The sequence below is a fragment of the Staurois parvus genome, unplaced genomic scaffold (assembly GCF_062004578.1).
Source record: "Staurois parvus isolate SC_StPar_1 unplaced genomic scaffold, SC_StPar_1.0 ptg000021l, whole genome shotgun sequence".
Lineage (NCBI taxonomy): Eukaryota > Metazoa > Chordata > Amphibia > Anura > Ranidae > Staurois > Staurois parvus.
The window spans coordinates 6,202,350-6,220,803 of NW_028317817.1; the positions used below are offsets into that span (position 1 = coordinate 6,202,350).

Consider the following 18,454-nt stretch of genomic DNA (forward strand, 5'->3'; position numbering starts at 1 on the left):
GGTTTATACTTATTTATGTCATTGCACAGTGTAGCCCCGATCCTCCTCTTCTCAGGTTCCCTGCCAGTGCTTCTGGCTCCTTCACTTTTTGGTGTGCCATGATAGGAAGCCATTTCCTATCTTGGCACTCCTGTAGGCTGCCCACGGACACAGACAGCGTGGCTCAGCCCTGCCTCCCTGCTCTATTATTACAAGATTTGACTGACAGCAGCCTGAGCCAATGGCTCCTGCTGATCTCAGCAAAGCCTGGGAAAGCAAGGATAAAGAAAGAGAGGAGACTCGGGTAAGTTGAGGAAACACACTGCTAGCAAAACATTTTTTTAGCTTAATGCAAGGAATGCATTAAGATAAAAAATGTTTAGGTTTATAAACACTTTAAGTGCTTACAATACACGTTGTTAGATGTGCCACTAAGCTAAGTAACATATCAGGCACCTTATCCTTCTGTCTTTTGTTTTCTTCATTTAAGCAAAGGCAATATATGCCCCGGAAGAAATCAAGGAATGTTTACTAACTCTTCTATACAGTCTGCTTGACTCTCATGTCCCAATGAAGCTAATAACCCCAGCAATACAGGATAGTATTTGAAAGTTCTTAACATGGACAATGCTGAAGTCCTAGTAGCATTCAAAATCAATTTAAAAATTCTAAATGCACAGTTTAACTGAAAGCTCAGGTGGTTTCCTAAATGGCATACGTACTGTTTCAATTGTTAAAATCAAAATTCAAAATTAGTAAGAGCAAAAATTAAACACAAGCAGTAAATAGTTAGCATTTTTAAGAATCTGAAGGTATGGTTTTGTAGTAGTGAAACCTTACCTCTTAGGGAGAGCTGTGTATATTGGCATTGGTTGTAATATTTTCTTTTCAGAGCAGAGAGTCAGCTTTAAATCGGCCCATGGAGCCTGATCTCAGACACGATCACTCCTACAAACCCTTGTCTTTTATAAGCACTATACAGTATTCAGGAGCCTTGCTGAACTGGCTGAATTTCAATCCACGTATGGGCAGGCTGGTTGTACTGACGTTCATCTATCGATCAATATCTGTACCACCAGCCTTCCAGCCTTTTAGTCAGTACTGCAGGCTATAGCTAGCAGTGCTGGTCAGCTGGTCAGCAGGGAGACTTCCCTCATCCACCTTGAATGTGTGGGGGAATTGGGTCATTTTTTGGTTGAGCAACAAAAATGACTATCTATGACCTGCCTTAAACAGCCCATATAATAGTATGAATTTTATCCATTAAGCCCAAGAAAGATGGAAAGGAAGTCACTCAATTCCCCCATCCATGCTAAACAGCATGGATAGAGGAATCTCCATTGTATTCAGGTGCTGCTTGACAATGCCTGAATCTGATGGAATTCAGCCATTATTCAGCAGATAATGTTCCACCAGAAACAGTTGATTCCTATATCAACTTTTGACAATCTGGGTGCTGCTTTCAAGGCCACCCACAGCTCAAAGTTTGATCAATTCAGAAGAAATTGCCTGAAATTTAAGGGGTCTTTGGGGGCCGTTACATTAAAGGCTAAGTTCACATTTGGGAGGATGTTACATGTTACACCTGTATTTAGGGTGTAATGTGTAATATGCTCCAGCCTCTCTCCCTGAACCTTCCAGATCCCCCCATGACAGCAGGTGGGGGTTCTTCTCCCCACATCCTCTACCATATTTGAAAATGACTCCACCTACAAAGTCATTCATTCACAGGAGTTTATAAATGAGAAAGTTGCATTCTATCTGCCACCGCAGCTGCTGCCTTGTAGTTCTCAATGGACTGCACGCTGATGAGCACCCTCATAGTACACTGACATGTCCTCCAACTTTCTAACAGAAACCAGAATGGAGTTACGGGCAGAAAGTCAGAGGACGTGTCTGCAGGACCCCAACACTGCATCCACGATCCACTGATGAAAGGTGCAGTGCTCTCCAGGCTCCTATGCAAGAAATAATAAATTAAGTTTATTTCTGTAAAAATATGTGCACTTATTAGCTTCAATTTAGCCTTTAAAGTTACTGTAAACACTCACCTTGTAAAACAACCCATTCAGTCTAAAATATTATTAGCTTTAATCCATACTTTAAAGTGACTAAACCCTCACCTTATAAAAAAAAAACATTTAATTTATGGAAATGAAAAGGTAACATTTATGTATGGACACAGTATAAAAAACATTATAAATACCTTTTTCGTCCCTTTTTTTTTTACTGAGCACATACCCTCTCTTCTCAGCTGCATATGAGCTGGGAAGGAGAAACAGTATTACACTGAACTTCCTAGTGAAAGGCTGTGCAGGGTCCATGTCAGGACAAGTTTAATCATCGAAGGAGAGTACACTGAGTTCCCAGCATAGCTAGAGAACTGACTACGGTGTGTTCTCCTGCCTAATGTGGTCAGTTTTTTAATAGGAACGCAGAGGGGCTGGCAAGAACAACAGGGATTTCACACGAAGGAAACTATAGAATAAGAACCTGATATTTTTTCATACAAGTACATGGTAGAGCATGGCATATAAAATGTTGAGTTTACATATTATTTAACTTTACAGGAAGCAAATAGAAAGACATCTCTGAAAGGTAAGGCTGTAGTATCATATAACTATTTAAAAGTGGAGATTCAGATTACTACATATGGTTCTGGTTAAATGCTATCAAGTAGAGAAATTTACTAATCTCAGAGGAAAGAAATTTTTTTCTTACATGAATGACATTAAATTCTGCAGTTAATAATCAATAAACTAGATAAAGGCGCAGTTAAAGCCATGCAATCCACAGAAGACTAATTTGAAGAGGCTGCTGATTAAAAATAAATACACAGTAGTAGGACACACAGGAATTTGTATTATGAACTTACAGATAGCTAAGCTAAAGTCTAAATCAGTTTGGTAAGGACGCCATATAAAATCAAAATCATCAGAGATAAATAAAAATATTTTCTAATTATACCTCCAGCATGAAATTGTAACTTATAAATGTTTTGAAATAACCTGTGCCAAAGAAATAACACACAATCAAACAATGCTGCTGCTCACAAGATGAAGTGCAAACAAAAAATGAAAACAGCGAAAACCAATTAAATAATAAAAGACAAAAAAACAAAAGTCCAAATAAATCCCAAATAAAGAAAGTCTCATGTTTCAAAAAAACCTATTAAAAGAATAGTTCCCAACGTGTTCAAATCATCTGTAATAATGCAAATATTCACCCACACTCACCCAATCAGGTGATTATCAAGTGGGAAATTACTTCAGGAATCAAACACACATTTTGGAAATGAGATCTTCTCAATTGTATAACACTGAACGAATCTCCAAATTTCTTTAGCATTTTCCTAAACAATGCCTCACGAGTGGATGAAAAAGAAAAAGAAAAAACAAATCGTGTAATTGCATAAACTAAAAAATATAACTAATGTTCACCATTACAATCACATTTAAAAAATAATTTGCAAGCTCAGATGAACATAAAATCCTCTCAAAAGACCCCCAGCAATACTTCCCTGGTAATCCGCAAACCTTCGCTCATGGATGGATGGTGGATGCAAAGAAAAAAAGGGGAAGAGCCTGAGAGATGAACTTTATTAGTCATCAACCAGCAACACACAGTCAGTTATGGCCAGCATTGTACTGGCAGAACATCAACCCTGTACAAGGCCGGCCATAACTTACTGTGTGTTGCTGGTTAATGACTAATAAGTTAATCTCTAAGGCTCTTCCCCTTTTTTTCTTTGCATCCACCATACATCTATGAGCGATAGTTTGCGGATCACCAGGGAAGGATTGCTGGGGGGTTGTTTGAGAGGATTTTATGTCCATCTGAGCTTACAATTGATTTTTTTAAATGTGAAGGTAATGGTGAACATTAGCTATATTTTTTAGTTTATGCAGTATTACGCGTGTAGAGCTCACCCCCGAAGAAGCCGCTGGAAAAACCGGGCACTTCTGTTCTTACTTCAGTGATCAACCATATACTGTATATATTGGATTCTCAGCACACCAGTACACCTTGTGGGAAGTTTTATAACAGGTTTAATAAGACAGGTAAAACTCTGCAAATAGACTGCAAATTAACTTGGAAAATAGCAGCTAAATGCACTGAATGCACAAGCCTTCTAGAATTGGCACAATAACATCAATAAACACAATATTCATGTATATACGGATATACCGGTATAGCTATAGATCAGAATTAACCCCCTGCAACTACAGCAGCAATATGTCCCCAGGCTAAACTGACATCTCTTTAGGCTCAGTCCCAAATTCACTTGTATACTCTGGGATTGTAACACTGTGTGAGTCTATGTGTTGCACAGGCCTGTGTTAGTGAATTAGTGGAGCGCTCTTAAGGGCTGACATGTCACTGGTTAGCAGTTGCTCACCACATCCACGAAGAACAGTCTCCAGGGGTTAACTCCTTGAAGGGATGATGACTGGGGCTCTGTCTCTCTGCTAGTTGTTTTACTGTTGTCAAATGTTGGTGCTGCACAATCCCTGAGGTGCCTCACCAGGGATGGTCACTTGCCTCCTCTGCAATTTCCAACACTCCGACCTCTCTCTGCGGTGGGAGATGTCGTTGCTGTTGGTAACTGCTATCGCAGGTGACTGGTACCATTGATCACAGTTACTGCTGACTTCAGCTGCTGTAGATAACCATTGTCCTTAGCAACCTCTGCTGTTCTGGAAACACTGGCAGTGTACTTCAACAGTAGGGGCTGCAGACTAGCTCCCACATGTCCTATGCAAAGGCACACTTGGCTCACCCACCTCCCTTTCTCCTTGCAAAGTATCCTGGTCCTGTAGTCCTGTGCAGTATAAAGTTACATTGTCTGCCTCTGTAATGAAACTGCAACTTCCACAAACACTCCAGTACTGAGAGCTGAGCCAATCAAACCCTTTCTGACAACATGCAGTCTTAAAAGGGAAACGGTTCTTTAAAAGGGAAACAGCAATGGCCCCGCTATACACAATTCGTTTTTTTCTTTTTTCTCTCTTTCATCCACTCGTGAGTCATTGTTCAGGAAAATACTGAAGAAATTTGGAGATTTGTTCAGTGTTATACAATTGAGAAGATCTCATCTCATCTCCAAAATGTGTGTTTGATTCCTGAAGTCATTTCCCACTTGGTAATCACCTGATTGGGTGAGTGTGGGTGAATATTTGCATTATTACAGATGATTTGAACACGTTGGGAGCTATTTTTTTTATACTTTTTTTTGAAACATGAGACTTTCTTTATTTGAGACGTATTTGGACTTTTGTTTTTTGTCTGTTTTCTTTTAATTGGTTTTCGCTGTTTTCATTTTTTGTTTGAAATTGTAACTTGTTTTTAGCTCCACATTGATTCATAAAACAGTATATAAACAAACATAACTCCAGTTTTCTTGATTAATTTTATAAGTAACTTATCATTGTTTATTGACTACCATCTAAAACTCAGATTTGACATTAAGGATCCTAAAGAAGTGATAATTAGGTTTATGAATATTAAATGACAATCTAATTATCCGTTAATAACAAATTATGTTAATTACTTCTACTACTACACTCTTCGCCTTGCAGACTGTTAATTGTTTTTAAAGGCTACAGTTCTTGATTTCATTCCAGACTATAATCATTTTTTTCTATAAGCTATTAAATTCATATTATCTGAAGTATTTTCAATTCCTTGCACAATTCTATCTCTAGATAGAATTAATGGTGTTGCCATATGAATGAGCTTGACATCATAGTTTTGATATGATTTTTCAAATTATAGGGTTGTTTCAAGGAGATGTAAAGATTTACAATTTTTCACTTAAGTTAGAAAATATGTACTTACTCCACTTATCCTCTCATGTGTAAAGAAGAGTAAGATTTTGTACTTGCCATAAAATCTGTTTCTTGAAGTCCACTAAGGGACACAAGATTTGAGACTATTGGGTTACACTGCAGCCTATAGGAGGATTTGAACACCAGTAACAACAAAACAGTGACCAGTCCCAACATGTCTCATCTTATAGAAAAGCAGTATTGGGAATAAGATCACAAAACTCAGAGGGTTGGGACCCATGTTCCTTAATAAACCTACTGAAATGTATTTCTTTAAAAATTCTATTTTCCTTCTCATTCAATAAGGAGCACAATAAGGAGCACAGAGACAAATAGGAGATCCAAAAGAACTTCAACTGAAGGTGCAAAGAAACACCAAAAGACAAACAAACCTAAACAATGAAATTGGGAGCTATTTACAGTTGAAAGAACTGCCTGAAGGACCTTTTGACTGAAGATAGCTATTACAGTACCTCCAGGATCACCAGGAATTCCAGAATCTCTGCCTATAATTTCAAAGGTACTCACAGAACCCCTGAGAGTACTTTCAAAGGTACTCACAGTATCCGGGCCAGGCTTTCAGTTGTGCCTGCTGAATCCCTGTGAGGACTTCCATAATTTCCTGAAATTATGCAGGTGTGTCCTCTGACCAAAAGAGTTTTTAAGCAACAGGCTTGTAAGTGGTGGATAATTCCAACACAACAAACACTTTTCTCCTGCGCTAGGAAAAGACTCAGTAGACCCAATAGGGATGTTCTGGAATTTTCTGGAATATGCACTGCTTGCTGCCCTCAACAGCCCGGGGTGGTCTAAATACATTGGATGCAAATGGAGAAACAGAAAAAGGGTGCACTGACCTAGTGCATTATCGTTTAAAATATTTATTGAAGAAACAAAGTAAGTATCATACTCACAATAGACATAAAAACACAGGCATGTCAAACTGAACAAGATGTATGATCAAAACAACATCTGAGTCCATAAGATGGAACCCTGGATGACCAATTTTCTAACGCGTTTCGAGGACACAACCTCTTCCTCAGAGCCAACTCTACAGGAGTCTGCACTTCTCTTTATATAAGTTACTAAATGATAACAAAAGGGCTGTATCAGAACCACATGAAGGCGGAGCCTGACATCACATTATTATTTTTTTTTGTTCAATTTTGATGCTAACGTGATGTCAGGCTCCGCCTTCAGGTGGTTCTGATACAGCCCTTTTGTTATCATTTAGGAGGGATACTGCAGGCCACCCCTGAACTATTCATGATCTGGAGAGACCCCCTCTTGTGCTTAGGACCTGACCAGTTTCAGTGCTTAACAGAGGCCACCTAATCTAGAGCACTAGTTACAAACCTTGAGCACAGATGAACTGGCTGCTGATAGCAGGAAATGTTTAAATGACCAGAGGTGACTAAGTCACTGTAGGCAACAGCAAAGACTAACTGAGGTGGAACTGTATGTCTCTTATGAAATAGATCAATGGCTTGAAGATGCTACCTTACACTGAAAGGAAGAAACAGAGTGGAGTGCATGCACATGACACTCCAGCTAGTGACACAACACTCAGTGTATTAAATCCATTCCATTGAGAACAACAGAAAACAAGTTTAATAATGGAGCCCATTGCTTCTAATAAATGTACTAGCCCCCAATGCTCTTTAGAAACTTGGTCACCCTAGAGTCTGTGCCATAGTTCTGAACCTTGAAACTGCCGCAATACACAAATTTCTGGAAAGTGCCATAAGCAGAGCCCAGTGCAGAAGGTCACATTCCAGGCAAGCCTTGCAATTGTCCAGTCCAGTGGGATCTGAGTACAGCCTCCAAACTTATTGCTGAGGATACAATGATCCAGATAACTGCATAAAGAGAGTGCCTCAGGCAGCATGTAGATGAAGTCTTGACTGAAGCAAAAAAAAACTTGGGAAAAAAATGAAAAGGATATTACAACAGTTATTCTTTTCTCATTAGAGGAAAAACACCCATACTCTTAGAACACTAGCAACTAACTGAGGAATGCTGGGAGTGAGAGGAGCTTTTCACATGTAGTCACTGTTTTCTTTGTTGCCATTGTCCAAATCCTCCTGTAGACAGCAGTATAACTCAAATATCTATGAATAATCTGTCCCTTAATGAACACAAAAGAAATACCTTTTTAAATTCCCCTGCACTTTTTTGGGTGATCAAAGTGAACATATGATCCTGAAAAAAAGTACTCCTTTAGTAATCACCCTAATGAATCAAAATCACAGGAGTACAAATATAGTTCTTTGCTGTGGGTATAAATACAACCTCATTTGTATCTGGTTGTATCTGTTATATCCAATTAGTCATGTCATCTGTGAAACATCTCAATCACAACTGTACATCTCATTATTTTTCATTTTAATACTGTCTTATCTTTTTTTTTATTTCTATCACAAAGCGCAAAAAGTGGAAAATGAAACGATACATATTACGAATGATCTTAACGTAACAGTAATATAATAATTATATCCACCATAATTTATTATGTTATTATTCCAGTTGTAAAAGCAATTTTACACTAGGCCACATTCATGCAATCTGACAAAATGGTGACTTCATGACTGATTACAATTAGTTATCCATAATCCTAAAGGAACTTCTGCTAAAGACTAATCCACCTCCATATACAGTTACATCTTTAATAACATACTCATCAAATTAATATAAATTTGTTCTGCCTGATGTTGCTAAGAAAAATCAATTATCTTTATCAGATACAAGGCTCATAGATGGGTGAGTATTGTTAGAGGGAAATGAAGTTACATAGTTAGTCTGGTTGAAAAAAGACACCATCTAGTTCAACAAATAACAGAGAAAAAATCCTATACCCACAGTTGATGCAGAGGAAGGCAAAAAACCCCATTAAGCATGAACTAATTTGCTCTAGCAGGGGAAAAAATTCCTTCCTGATCCCCCAAGAAGTAATCAGATATTTCCTGGATCAACTTTACCTATGAATATTAGTATCCAGTTATATTGTGTACATTTAGGAAATAATCCAGGCCTTTTCTAAAACAATCTGCTCAGCTTGCCAGAACCAGCTCTTGAGGGAGTCTATTCCACATGTTCACAGCTCTTACTGTGAAGAAGCCTTTCTGTGTTTGGAGCTTAAGTTTCTTTTCTTCCAGATGTAAAGACTAGTGCTCAGTGATGACCTTAAAAGTGAATAACTCAACACCAAATTCTCTATATGGACCACCTATGTATTTATACATGTTGACCATATCCCCCCTTAATCTCCTTTTCTCACGAGAGAATAAATACAGTTCCTCTAATCTTTCCTCATAGCTGAGCTCCTCTATGCCTCTTATCAGTTTGGTTGTCCTTCTCTGCACTTTCTTCAGTTCCCCAATATCCTTTTTGTGAATTGGTTGCCAAATCTGAAATGCATATTCCAGATGAGGTATTATTAATTATTTGTACAGGGGTAAAATTATATATCTCTCTCTCTGGAGTTCATATCTCTCTTAATACAAGAAAGGATTTTGCTCGCTTTGTAAATCGCAGCTTGGCATTGCATGCTATTATTAAGCTTATGATCTACCAGAACACCCAAATCCTTCCCGACCACTGATTCCACCAGTTGTACTCCCCCTAGTATGTAAGATTCATGCATATTTGTAGCCCCCAAGTGCATAACCCTACATTTATCAACATTAAACCTCATTTTCCATACAGTTTCCCAATTAAACAGTGCATCAAGGTCGGTTTGTAAGTTGGAGACATCCTTTAAGGATGTTAATCCACTGCATAGCTTGGTGTCATCTGCAAACACTGAAATATTACTTTTAATCCCAGATCCTATATCATTTATAAATATATAAAAAAGTAAGGGTCCCAACACTGAACCTAGGTGCACACCACTAACAACCTTAGACCATTTAGAGTAAGAATCATTGGTCACTACTCTCTGAATACAGTCTTTTAGTCAGTTTTCTATCCATTTTTAAACTGATTTCTCCAAACCAGTTGACTGTACCTTACACATTAGTTATGTGTGGGGAACTGTGTCAAATGCTGTTGTAAAATTCAAGTATACTATGTCCACAGCCACTCCTTTGTCTAAGGTTTTGCTTACCTCTTCATAGAAAAAAATCAGATTTGTTTGACAACGTCTGTCTTTCATTAATCCATACTGTTTTTTTCTAGCAAGAACTCATCTATGTGGTCTTTTATTAAACTCTCCAGTATCTTTCCAACTATAGAAGTTAAACTAACAGGTCTGTAGTTACTTGGTAAAGACTTTGATCCCTTTTTAAATATAGGTACCACATTGGCCTTAAGCCAGTCCAGTGAAACTATGCCAGTCATTAAAGATTCTCTAACTATTAGATACAATGGCTTTGAAATGACAGCGCTCAATTCTTTTAGGATCAGTGGGTGTAAGCCATCTGGTCCAGGTGCTTTATTCACCTTTATTCTGTCTAAATATTTCAAGAACCATTGAGCCATTGTGGATCGTTTGGGGCTGTTTCAATATCTTCCCCATTATGAATGTGAGCTCCCACATGCTCTTTTGTATACACAGAGCTGAAGAAGGTGTTTAATACATTTGCCTTCTCTTTGTCCCCCTTTGTGCCCACTCGAGATTATTTTGTAAAGGGCCTACATGCTCAGACCTGATCTTTTTACTATTAATATATTTGAAAAATATTTGGGGGTTTGCTCTACTTTCTTTTGCAATCTGTTGTTTGTTTAGAATTTTTGCATCCTTGATTTACTTTTTACATATCCTGTTATATTCCTTGTAACATTTAAATGATGATAGTGTTCCTTGATTTTTATTTTAAAAGTTCATCTCTTAATATTTATAACTTTTTAACTTTGGATGTGAGCCACATAGGTTTTATTTTTAACCTTTTATACTTATTGCAATGAGTTCACATACAGGTTTAAACATTCCCATTCCTGTTGTGCTTTCTTTGATGCTAATATTCCCTCCCAATCTAAATCTTGGAAAGCAGCCCTCATCCTTGGAAAATTTGCTCTCCTAAAGTAAACTGTTTTTATCTTTCTAGTATGTGCTTACATTAAATGAAACCATGTTATGGTCACTGCAACCCAGACGTTCCTTCATATGAACATTAATAATAAGTTCTGCATGGTTTGAGATTATCAGGTCCAGCAGAGCATTATTTCTAGTGTGGGGGGGGGGGGCTTCTATGAATTGAACCATAAAATTGTCTTGTAGTAGGTTTATAACCCTTTAACTGTCCCAGCAGTGCTAATACTCCAATTAATGTTGGAGTAGTTAAAATCCCCCCATTATTATCATTGTCCCAGCCCTTGCAGCCTTTTCCATATGTGCCTGTAACAAACTCCAATGATTAACTTTGAACTATACACATCCATATGTATTTCCTTTAGATTGTAAGCTCCACGAGCAGGGCCCTCACATTCCTTCTGTACTGAAAGTATTGTAAATGTACAGTCTCCCTTATATTGTAAAGTGCTGCGCAAACTGTTGGTGCTATATAAATCCTGTAAATGAATAATAATAATAATTTCCACCCATAATGCTTCAGTCTCATTACAGTGAACAAATACTTTAATTCATTATCACATTTTGCTCTTGTCTTTTGCATATCTTTTTAGTAGTACAAATAAGACTATAATTTCCAATGGTTCCAAAGTTTTAAGTGATCCACAGATAACTGGAAGAAGATCATTGCAAATAAGGATCACCTGGTATAAACTGTTGTTACCATCTACATTTTTTAAATAAAACTTTAATAAAACAGTTAATAAACGTTTTCTATGGTGTCTTTGTGTTCATTTGCTTTGTCATTTTTAAGAGGTGAGTAACAAGTGATAAGTCCCCTCTTCTCAAACCCCCACATCTACTGGGCTAGGGATGTAGGGATGAGACCCTTGTCATCATCAACATGAGGACAAGATACCTTGTGGGGCTCCCCTGGAAAGGTACCCTCACAATGTTGAGAGCATATGGCTTGGTATGGTTTGGGAGGTGTTCACTTGCTGTCCCTCCTCTTCCTGGTCAACCCGGCTGCCTGCCTGAATATGGGTCTGGTATAAATTTTAGGGGCCCATGCTTTTTATTGCTTTTTTGAGTGGGGTCCCCTTTCAAACTCATTACCAGCCCCTACCTAGAATAAGGGTCTAGTAAGGAATTTGGGGATGACTCCACACCATTTCTGTTTGGTTTTTTTTAGCAAGGTTCCCCCTTAAAAATTCATACCAGACTTTTATTAATGCATGCACCATGGGTGGTCAAACAAGGAGAGGGCAGTGAGCATGCCCCTCCCCCACCCCACTCCCTGAAACATACCAGGTCACATGCCCTGCAGAATAAATACAAAAAACAAACAAAATGGTGTGGGGTACATAAAAAATGGTATGGGTCCCTTCCAAACTCTATATCAGACCCTTTCAAGGCATGCAGCTTGGATGACCAGGAAAGGGAAGGGTACCAGATGTAAACCCCTCTTCTAAACCATACAAGACTACATGCCCTGAAAACCCTGCCCTGGGAGGGTGCCATGCCAATGACCCTCATGGCAAGGCACCTTGTGCCCATGTTGGTGTGAACAAAGACTTCATGCCCACACCTTTGGCATAGTGGATGTGGGGCTCTGTGTGGGGAACTTTTAGGATTCTTTAAGCCCTCTTTAGAAAAAGGTGGGTCATAGATATAAGGTCCTTTCCCCTTTTTGAGTATGTGGTACATAGTACTCCTTGTTACTCTTTCAAGAAAAAACATTGACCAAGTAAATAAACACACTGACACTGTAAATAATGTTATTAATAAAATGAAATTCCCACAATTTAAAGCCAATAACATCATCCAGCAATGTAAATCCATCTTAAATCATGATGAACAACATCCTCACAACCTGCATCAAAGATCCTCTCCCACTGGACCCTTGTCGCAAAGGACATCAACCTGGCCAGTAGCTGGGATGCTGGCTGATGTCATTGAGAAAAAGATGGCTACCAGCTTGTGTACATTTTGAAACAAGCCAGCAGGCGAGCAGCCAAAAGCTGTAATTTGGTGGCAGCAGTAATACCACTACTAAATAATTAATTTCCTGGCTGCAGCAGAAAGTGGTTTGAGTAGGAAAGCCAACTCAACAAATATGGCTATTTAGTTCGCCCATTGGACACACTGAGAACAGTTTGCATTTGGGTTGAACTCATGGTTGACCTGAACCCAAAGCTTATCCTTAAACTCAAGGCATGCATCAGTGAGTAAGACTCAAATTTTTTAACCTTTTAAAAATGATTAATGAAGCTGTAAGAACTTTACTGTTGGACAAGCAACCAATACAATTTTGATTATTTCATCCATTAACTTAGTGATGAAGTTATTGGTAGCACTGTGTAATATACCGGATTGTATGCAGAATATCTACATCAAATATTTAGGACTAGGACCAGGGGTGGACTGACAACTCATGGGGCACCCGGGCAATAGGTGATCATGGGGCCCCTGTATCCTCACCCACACCCAAAAAGCCTATGAAAGGTACCAGGGGCATCTCATGGGCCCCCTACTGACCCCAGGCCCTTGGGCAGAGCTCGAGTTCCCAAATGGTCAGTCCGCCCCTGACTAGGACTTTGCTTGGCTAGTATTCTTGTTTAAATTTTGTTTATTGTGACACTAGTTGACACCTTTTATATAACTTACTGAATAACAAAGAAGACATCTGCATTCTAACGTAACCTACCTTACATCTGATAATTTGGTTGTGAGGACTTAAAGCATGTCTGCCATTTGTACAATTTTACTAAGCATGTATTTTGCATGGGATTTTCCTTGACACAACATTAATGAGTGTGCAAGCACCTGATATGTTGATACAGGGGAAGCAGCAATAAAAGGTGTGATGGACGTCTGTGGAATCATTCGGTTTGTTGCAATGTTGTAAGGGGGAGAATAAAATCTGCAAAAAAAAGTAAAAAATTATTTAGTTTTTTTTAGAAAGACTGCCACAATATAGTCTGATTAAACTAATTTAAAATATATATTCTTTTACTTTTGTGGAGGAGAATTAGAACCCATGTCTGTTTTTTACTGCTACCTATATCTCTGTTAGAGAGATTTCTTCTCACTTCCTGTATTGCAGAAAACAGTTTTACATTACAAGAGAAAGGGAAAATCTGCAACAGGGACACATACAAAACTAACAATTCTGACATGGATTCAAGCATTCCAGTCTATTAAAGAAAAGCTGCCTAGTAAGGTCAAGAAGTGAGGGCCAGTCTCTCCAATAGAGCCCTAGATTGTAGTAAAAAACTGAAAGAGATTATAATTCTTTCCTACTCTGTCCAAAAGTAAGAAAAAAGTTTTGGCTACACATACAATTTAAATTTACATGACATGACATAAATTGTACAACCAAATGCAAAGATGAAAAAATGTGCGCTTACCCATTCTGTATAGCTGCTGTTGGATCGTAAGTTAGTGCCATCCCAGTCTGCATTTAGAGAAGAATACAAGGTATTACACGTACTGTTCTTTACAAGATTCATAAGCAAGAGTACATTAGACCTGAAAAAGTATATAATATACAAGTGATTTTGAAATAATTAGACATTATCAAAATGTATTTGCCCCACAGTAATCATCTTTGCCCAATTAAGACTGAAACAAAAGGGTTTTGACTCATTTTGAAACTCTTCAGCCTATGGTTTATTTGTATTAGGTGGAAGAAAGAGTAGCCATGGAACTACTTGCTGCTTGCTGTTTATGAACTATAGCAAATGCACTTGGTGAAATAAAAAAATTTCTTTTGCAAGGATCATGTTTGACAGATTAGGTGAACCTGTAACTTTTTTAAAGGCAAAATGAAAGGTTCTTTGAGTAGCCTACCTCCTCTATAAACCTCTGCTCCACGATATTCAGCTTCCACAGCCCCTAGTAGAAAGTCCTGTGTAAGCTCCATGTTGGTCTATGTTCTAGCCTACATGGTGCTTACAAGGAGCCACTGGCTTGACAGTGGTCAGGCCTGGCAATTGGCCAATTAGGTATTGCGCTCTGCTAGTGGGAGGAAGGGGAGAAGGTCACATGATCACCCATACCAAGAAATACTGGGTATTCCCAAGGGCTTCTGCTGTCAACCAGGTGGCAGTGGGCGCAAAGAAGGCAATACAAGTAGAAGAGGTAGGCTATACAGAGAACGTGTTACTTTGCCTTGAATTCCCCTTTATATTTTTTTGAAAAATACATACCATTTAACAGCATAGCCATAGAAATACTGCATATAAACAAGCAGTTCTCTATGTATTCGGACAACATGAGCAGTTGAGAGAGGCAGTAAATATAAAAAGTAATTTTTTTCTAGTTGTATTTTGAGTGATGGGGTTTATTTACTAAAACTGGAGAGTGCAAAATCTGGTTCAACACTGCATAGAAACCAATCAGCATCCAGTTTTTTTTTTACCAAAGCTTATTTGAACAAGCTGAAGTTAGAAGCTGATTGGCTACCATGCCCAGCTGCACCAGATTCTGAGTGCACCAGTTTTAGTAAATCTACCCTGATGTCTCTCTTTCTAAAGGTGTCAGCAGAATTTCCATACAGGCTTTTTTGGAATTTAACTGAAACCCCTGTAAGGGAAATCTGTAAAGAATCACCACAGCTGTGATACTATGCATTTCTACCATGTCATATAGCAGCAGGTGGCCATGGTGACATGACCACATCCAACCTTCAATGGAATGGGTGACATTATGACACTATCTTTGTTATGGAGGTACAGGGCACCACCTCAGGGCATCACATGTGTGGGTGATTATGTTTTAATAGAGCAATGTTCACAGTGTCTTTATGCAGTATGGGTTTTAACACCTGTCTGGGGCATGGTGTGGGTGATATTGGTTTTGAGTGTCTATGTATGTATACAGTATATATATATATATATATATATATATATATATATACACACAAAACAAACAATCAGAATATTGAGACTAACCCTAATCACTACTATTTTAAGTGCCAGGGGCTGTTCCTATAAATTTCTTTCTAAAAACTATTAATATTTGCCAGATGTATGTTATTACTATTTTCTGTCTTTTAAAGGAATATCAGAAATGATTTAATTAAATATGCCATTGCATATTTCAGCATGACATGAGAAGAATAGCAGTAAGATTGAGGATTTTTCTCTGCATGAAAAATATATATTTTAAGAAACGAGCTCATATATTATGCTGCATATTTAAGGACTGAGAAAAATACCCTGCATTTTTACCTTGTCAAGTCTATTAAATTAAATTAGTCCCCATCTTCCATTTGCTAAAGTAACACTAAGTCATTTATTATTCTGCCTTTCTGATGTTTGCACACCATTAATGTTTTATAATGATTTGGTATTACAATATTATGTTTGAAATTTTCGTAGCAGAGCCTGGAAGAAGACATAAATTATCAGCTTTTTATCCGTTCTAAAGTCCTTGTTTAATATTTCATGCATTTCAGACAAACAAATCTTTTGTGTTTCATTGTTTACCTGATACTATATATCAGTACTTTTCAAGGTAAATAGCTCTCTTCTGCAGAATATATGTGCTCTCACACTGTTTTATTTTTCATTTACAGTTAGTGGAGCTTATTTGTATTTTTGACCAGGGTGCTCCTTAGCAGAAGGCTGTACATATAAGCAACAGTAATTTTGAGTGTCAAGGGAGGGACTGGTTTATATCTGCATAGGATTCCCCTGCTATTTATAGGTTTATGAGCAAAGAAGAGATTAACTTTATTGGTGACTTAAAGCTAGTGTTGGGCTTGATGTTCAAGTCAAACATAAGTAATAACACATCAGAGGTTGTCACCAAACACACAAACGGTAAAGGTGATCGGTGGTCTGTTTGCCTGCCACGCCCCATAATGCACTGTGCTCTGACAGTGCATTGTGATTGGCCAAGCAATGCACCTGACTACAGGTCAGGTGCAATGCGTTGGCCAATCACAGCACACAATGACATCACAAGGAGGCAGAGTTACCTGGTTGATGTCACTGTTTGGCCCCACCCCTTAGATATTTAAGAACTGTCAGGCTGGCACAGCTGTCAGAAGGCCAGGAGCCAGCGTCGAGAGCGGAGCCTTTTTTTCAGTTTTTTGGGTTGGTGGTTGCAGCGGGCTTCGTGATTGACGTTGGATGTACTTTGGGGGATATTTCGTTTTTAAGTTTGTTTTTAATAAAGGACTTTTCAAAGACTGGCTACTGTCATTTTTTACACTACACTCTTTTTTACTGAATGAGTAGCGATACCATGTACCCCATACTTATTCACATGGGGGGCCAGGATTTGGGGACCCCCTTGTTAAGGGGGCTTCCAGATTCTGACAAGCCCCCCACCCACAGTCCCCTTCAACCACCGGCCACTGTTGTTGGCAAGATGCCCTTGTCCCCATTAAAATGGGGAAAAGGTGCTTTGGGGGGGAGCCCCTCCCTGCCCCAAAGCACCCCCTCATGTTTAGGGCATGTGGCCTGGTATGGTTCAGGAGGGGCGGAGGGGGCTCGCTCATCCCCCTCTTTCCTGACCTGCCGGGCTGCATGCTTGGATAAGGGTCTGATATGGATTTTGGGTGGGACCCTCACACCATTTTTAAAAACATGTTGGTGTGGGGGTTCCCTCAAAATCCATACCAGACCTGAAAGGCTTGGTATGGATGAAGGGGACCCAACAAGTTTTTTTGCAAAATTTTTAATTGCTGGCAATTCTCTTTACATTCAGCTGGAAGTGGGGAACCCCTCTGACAGCTGAAACATTAAAGAATGTTTTCACTACTAAAATACTGCATGACTTAATAAAATAACGCAAGCGTTATTTTAGTGGATTTTTTTTTTTAAATGCTGTGTGGTATCTTACTGCATACTCAGATGCGGTAAGATACTGCTTAGTGAATTGTCCCAGTTCGGAGTTTGCGGTCGAACTTTTGTTAGGTTTGAATGTTCGACCGCTAACCGAACAGGGGGGTTTTTGGCCCACTACTTGGAGCTTACATAGAGCTGATGACTTTAGCTAGCCCCTATGTGAAAATTTCCTATTAGGTATAAGTGGGGGGGGGGGGGCATACCTAGCTTTACTGAGAATACACAGATCATCCCTGCATCACAAACTCAAAAGTTAACAGCTATATCCCTTTGCTGCCAGTGCAGTGGATTGCAGGAAAGTCAAATATAGACTGCTGATGGAGCCACCCATAAATTGAACCTGTTGCCACCAGCATGGGAAAATCCCAGGTGACATTTGAGCTATAGAGTATGTTATTTGCTAAGACAATAGTTATTTTCAACTAATTCACAAAAGCCAAATAGGCACTTTGACTTTGCAGGGGAAGTTGCACTTTGCCAAAGAGCTTAGTGAAGTTTTTCATTGCATAGAATACCTAATCATATGCTGAAGGAATTAGCCTTTCAGCATTACTATACCGCCATTTTGTCTCTTAGCCTAAGCTCTGCCATTTTAAGATAAGTATCCATTTTAAAACTTAGTCAGTACTTAAAGTTGAATTTGTGTTTAAAGACTGTTCTTTACTTTTGATAAGAGTCTGAGGTTCCTCTATTCCCTTCAGATGTAACTTCCCTTTTTCCTTTAGCTAGCACAAGACTGAAAGTCTGCGGTGGGCTTTTTCCTGTTGCAAGAGTATTAA

The 18,454-nt window shown here is 38.7% G+C and overlaps 1 protein-coding gene across 2 annotated transcripts in view; it reads right to left on the minus strand.

Annotated features, from left to right (window-relative positions):
* The window catches only part of RBMS3 (RNA binding motif single stranded interacting protein 3), a 751,114-nt gene that overhangs the window by 26,805 nt on the left and 705,855 nt on the right, over positions 1–18,454 (minus strand). For both annotated transcript variants that reach the window (XM_089690799.1, XM_089690800.1), the window contains exons 8-9: positions 14,226–14,272; positions 13,642–13,738 (exon numbers count right to left, since the gene is read on the minus strand). In XM_089690799.1, the coding sequence (XP_089546925.1) occupies positions 13,642–13,738; positions 14,226–14,272 (144 nt within the window). The remainder of the gene's footprint in view (positions 1–13,641; positions 13,739–14,225; positions 14,273–18,454) is intronic.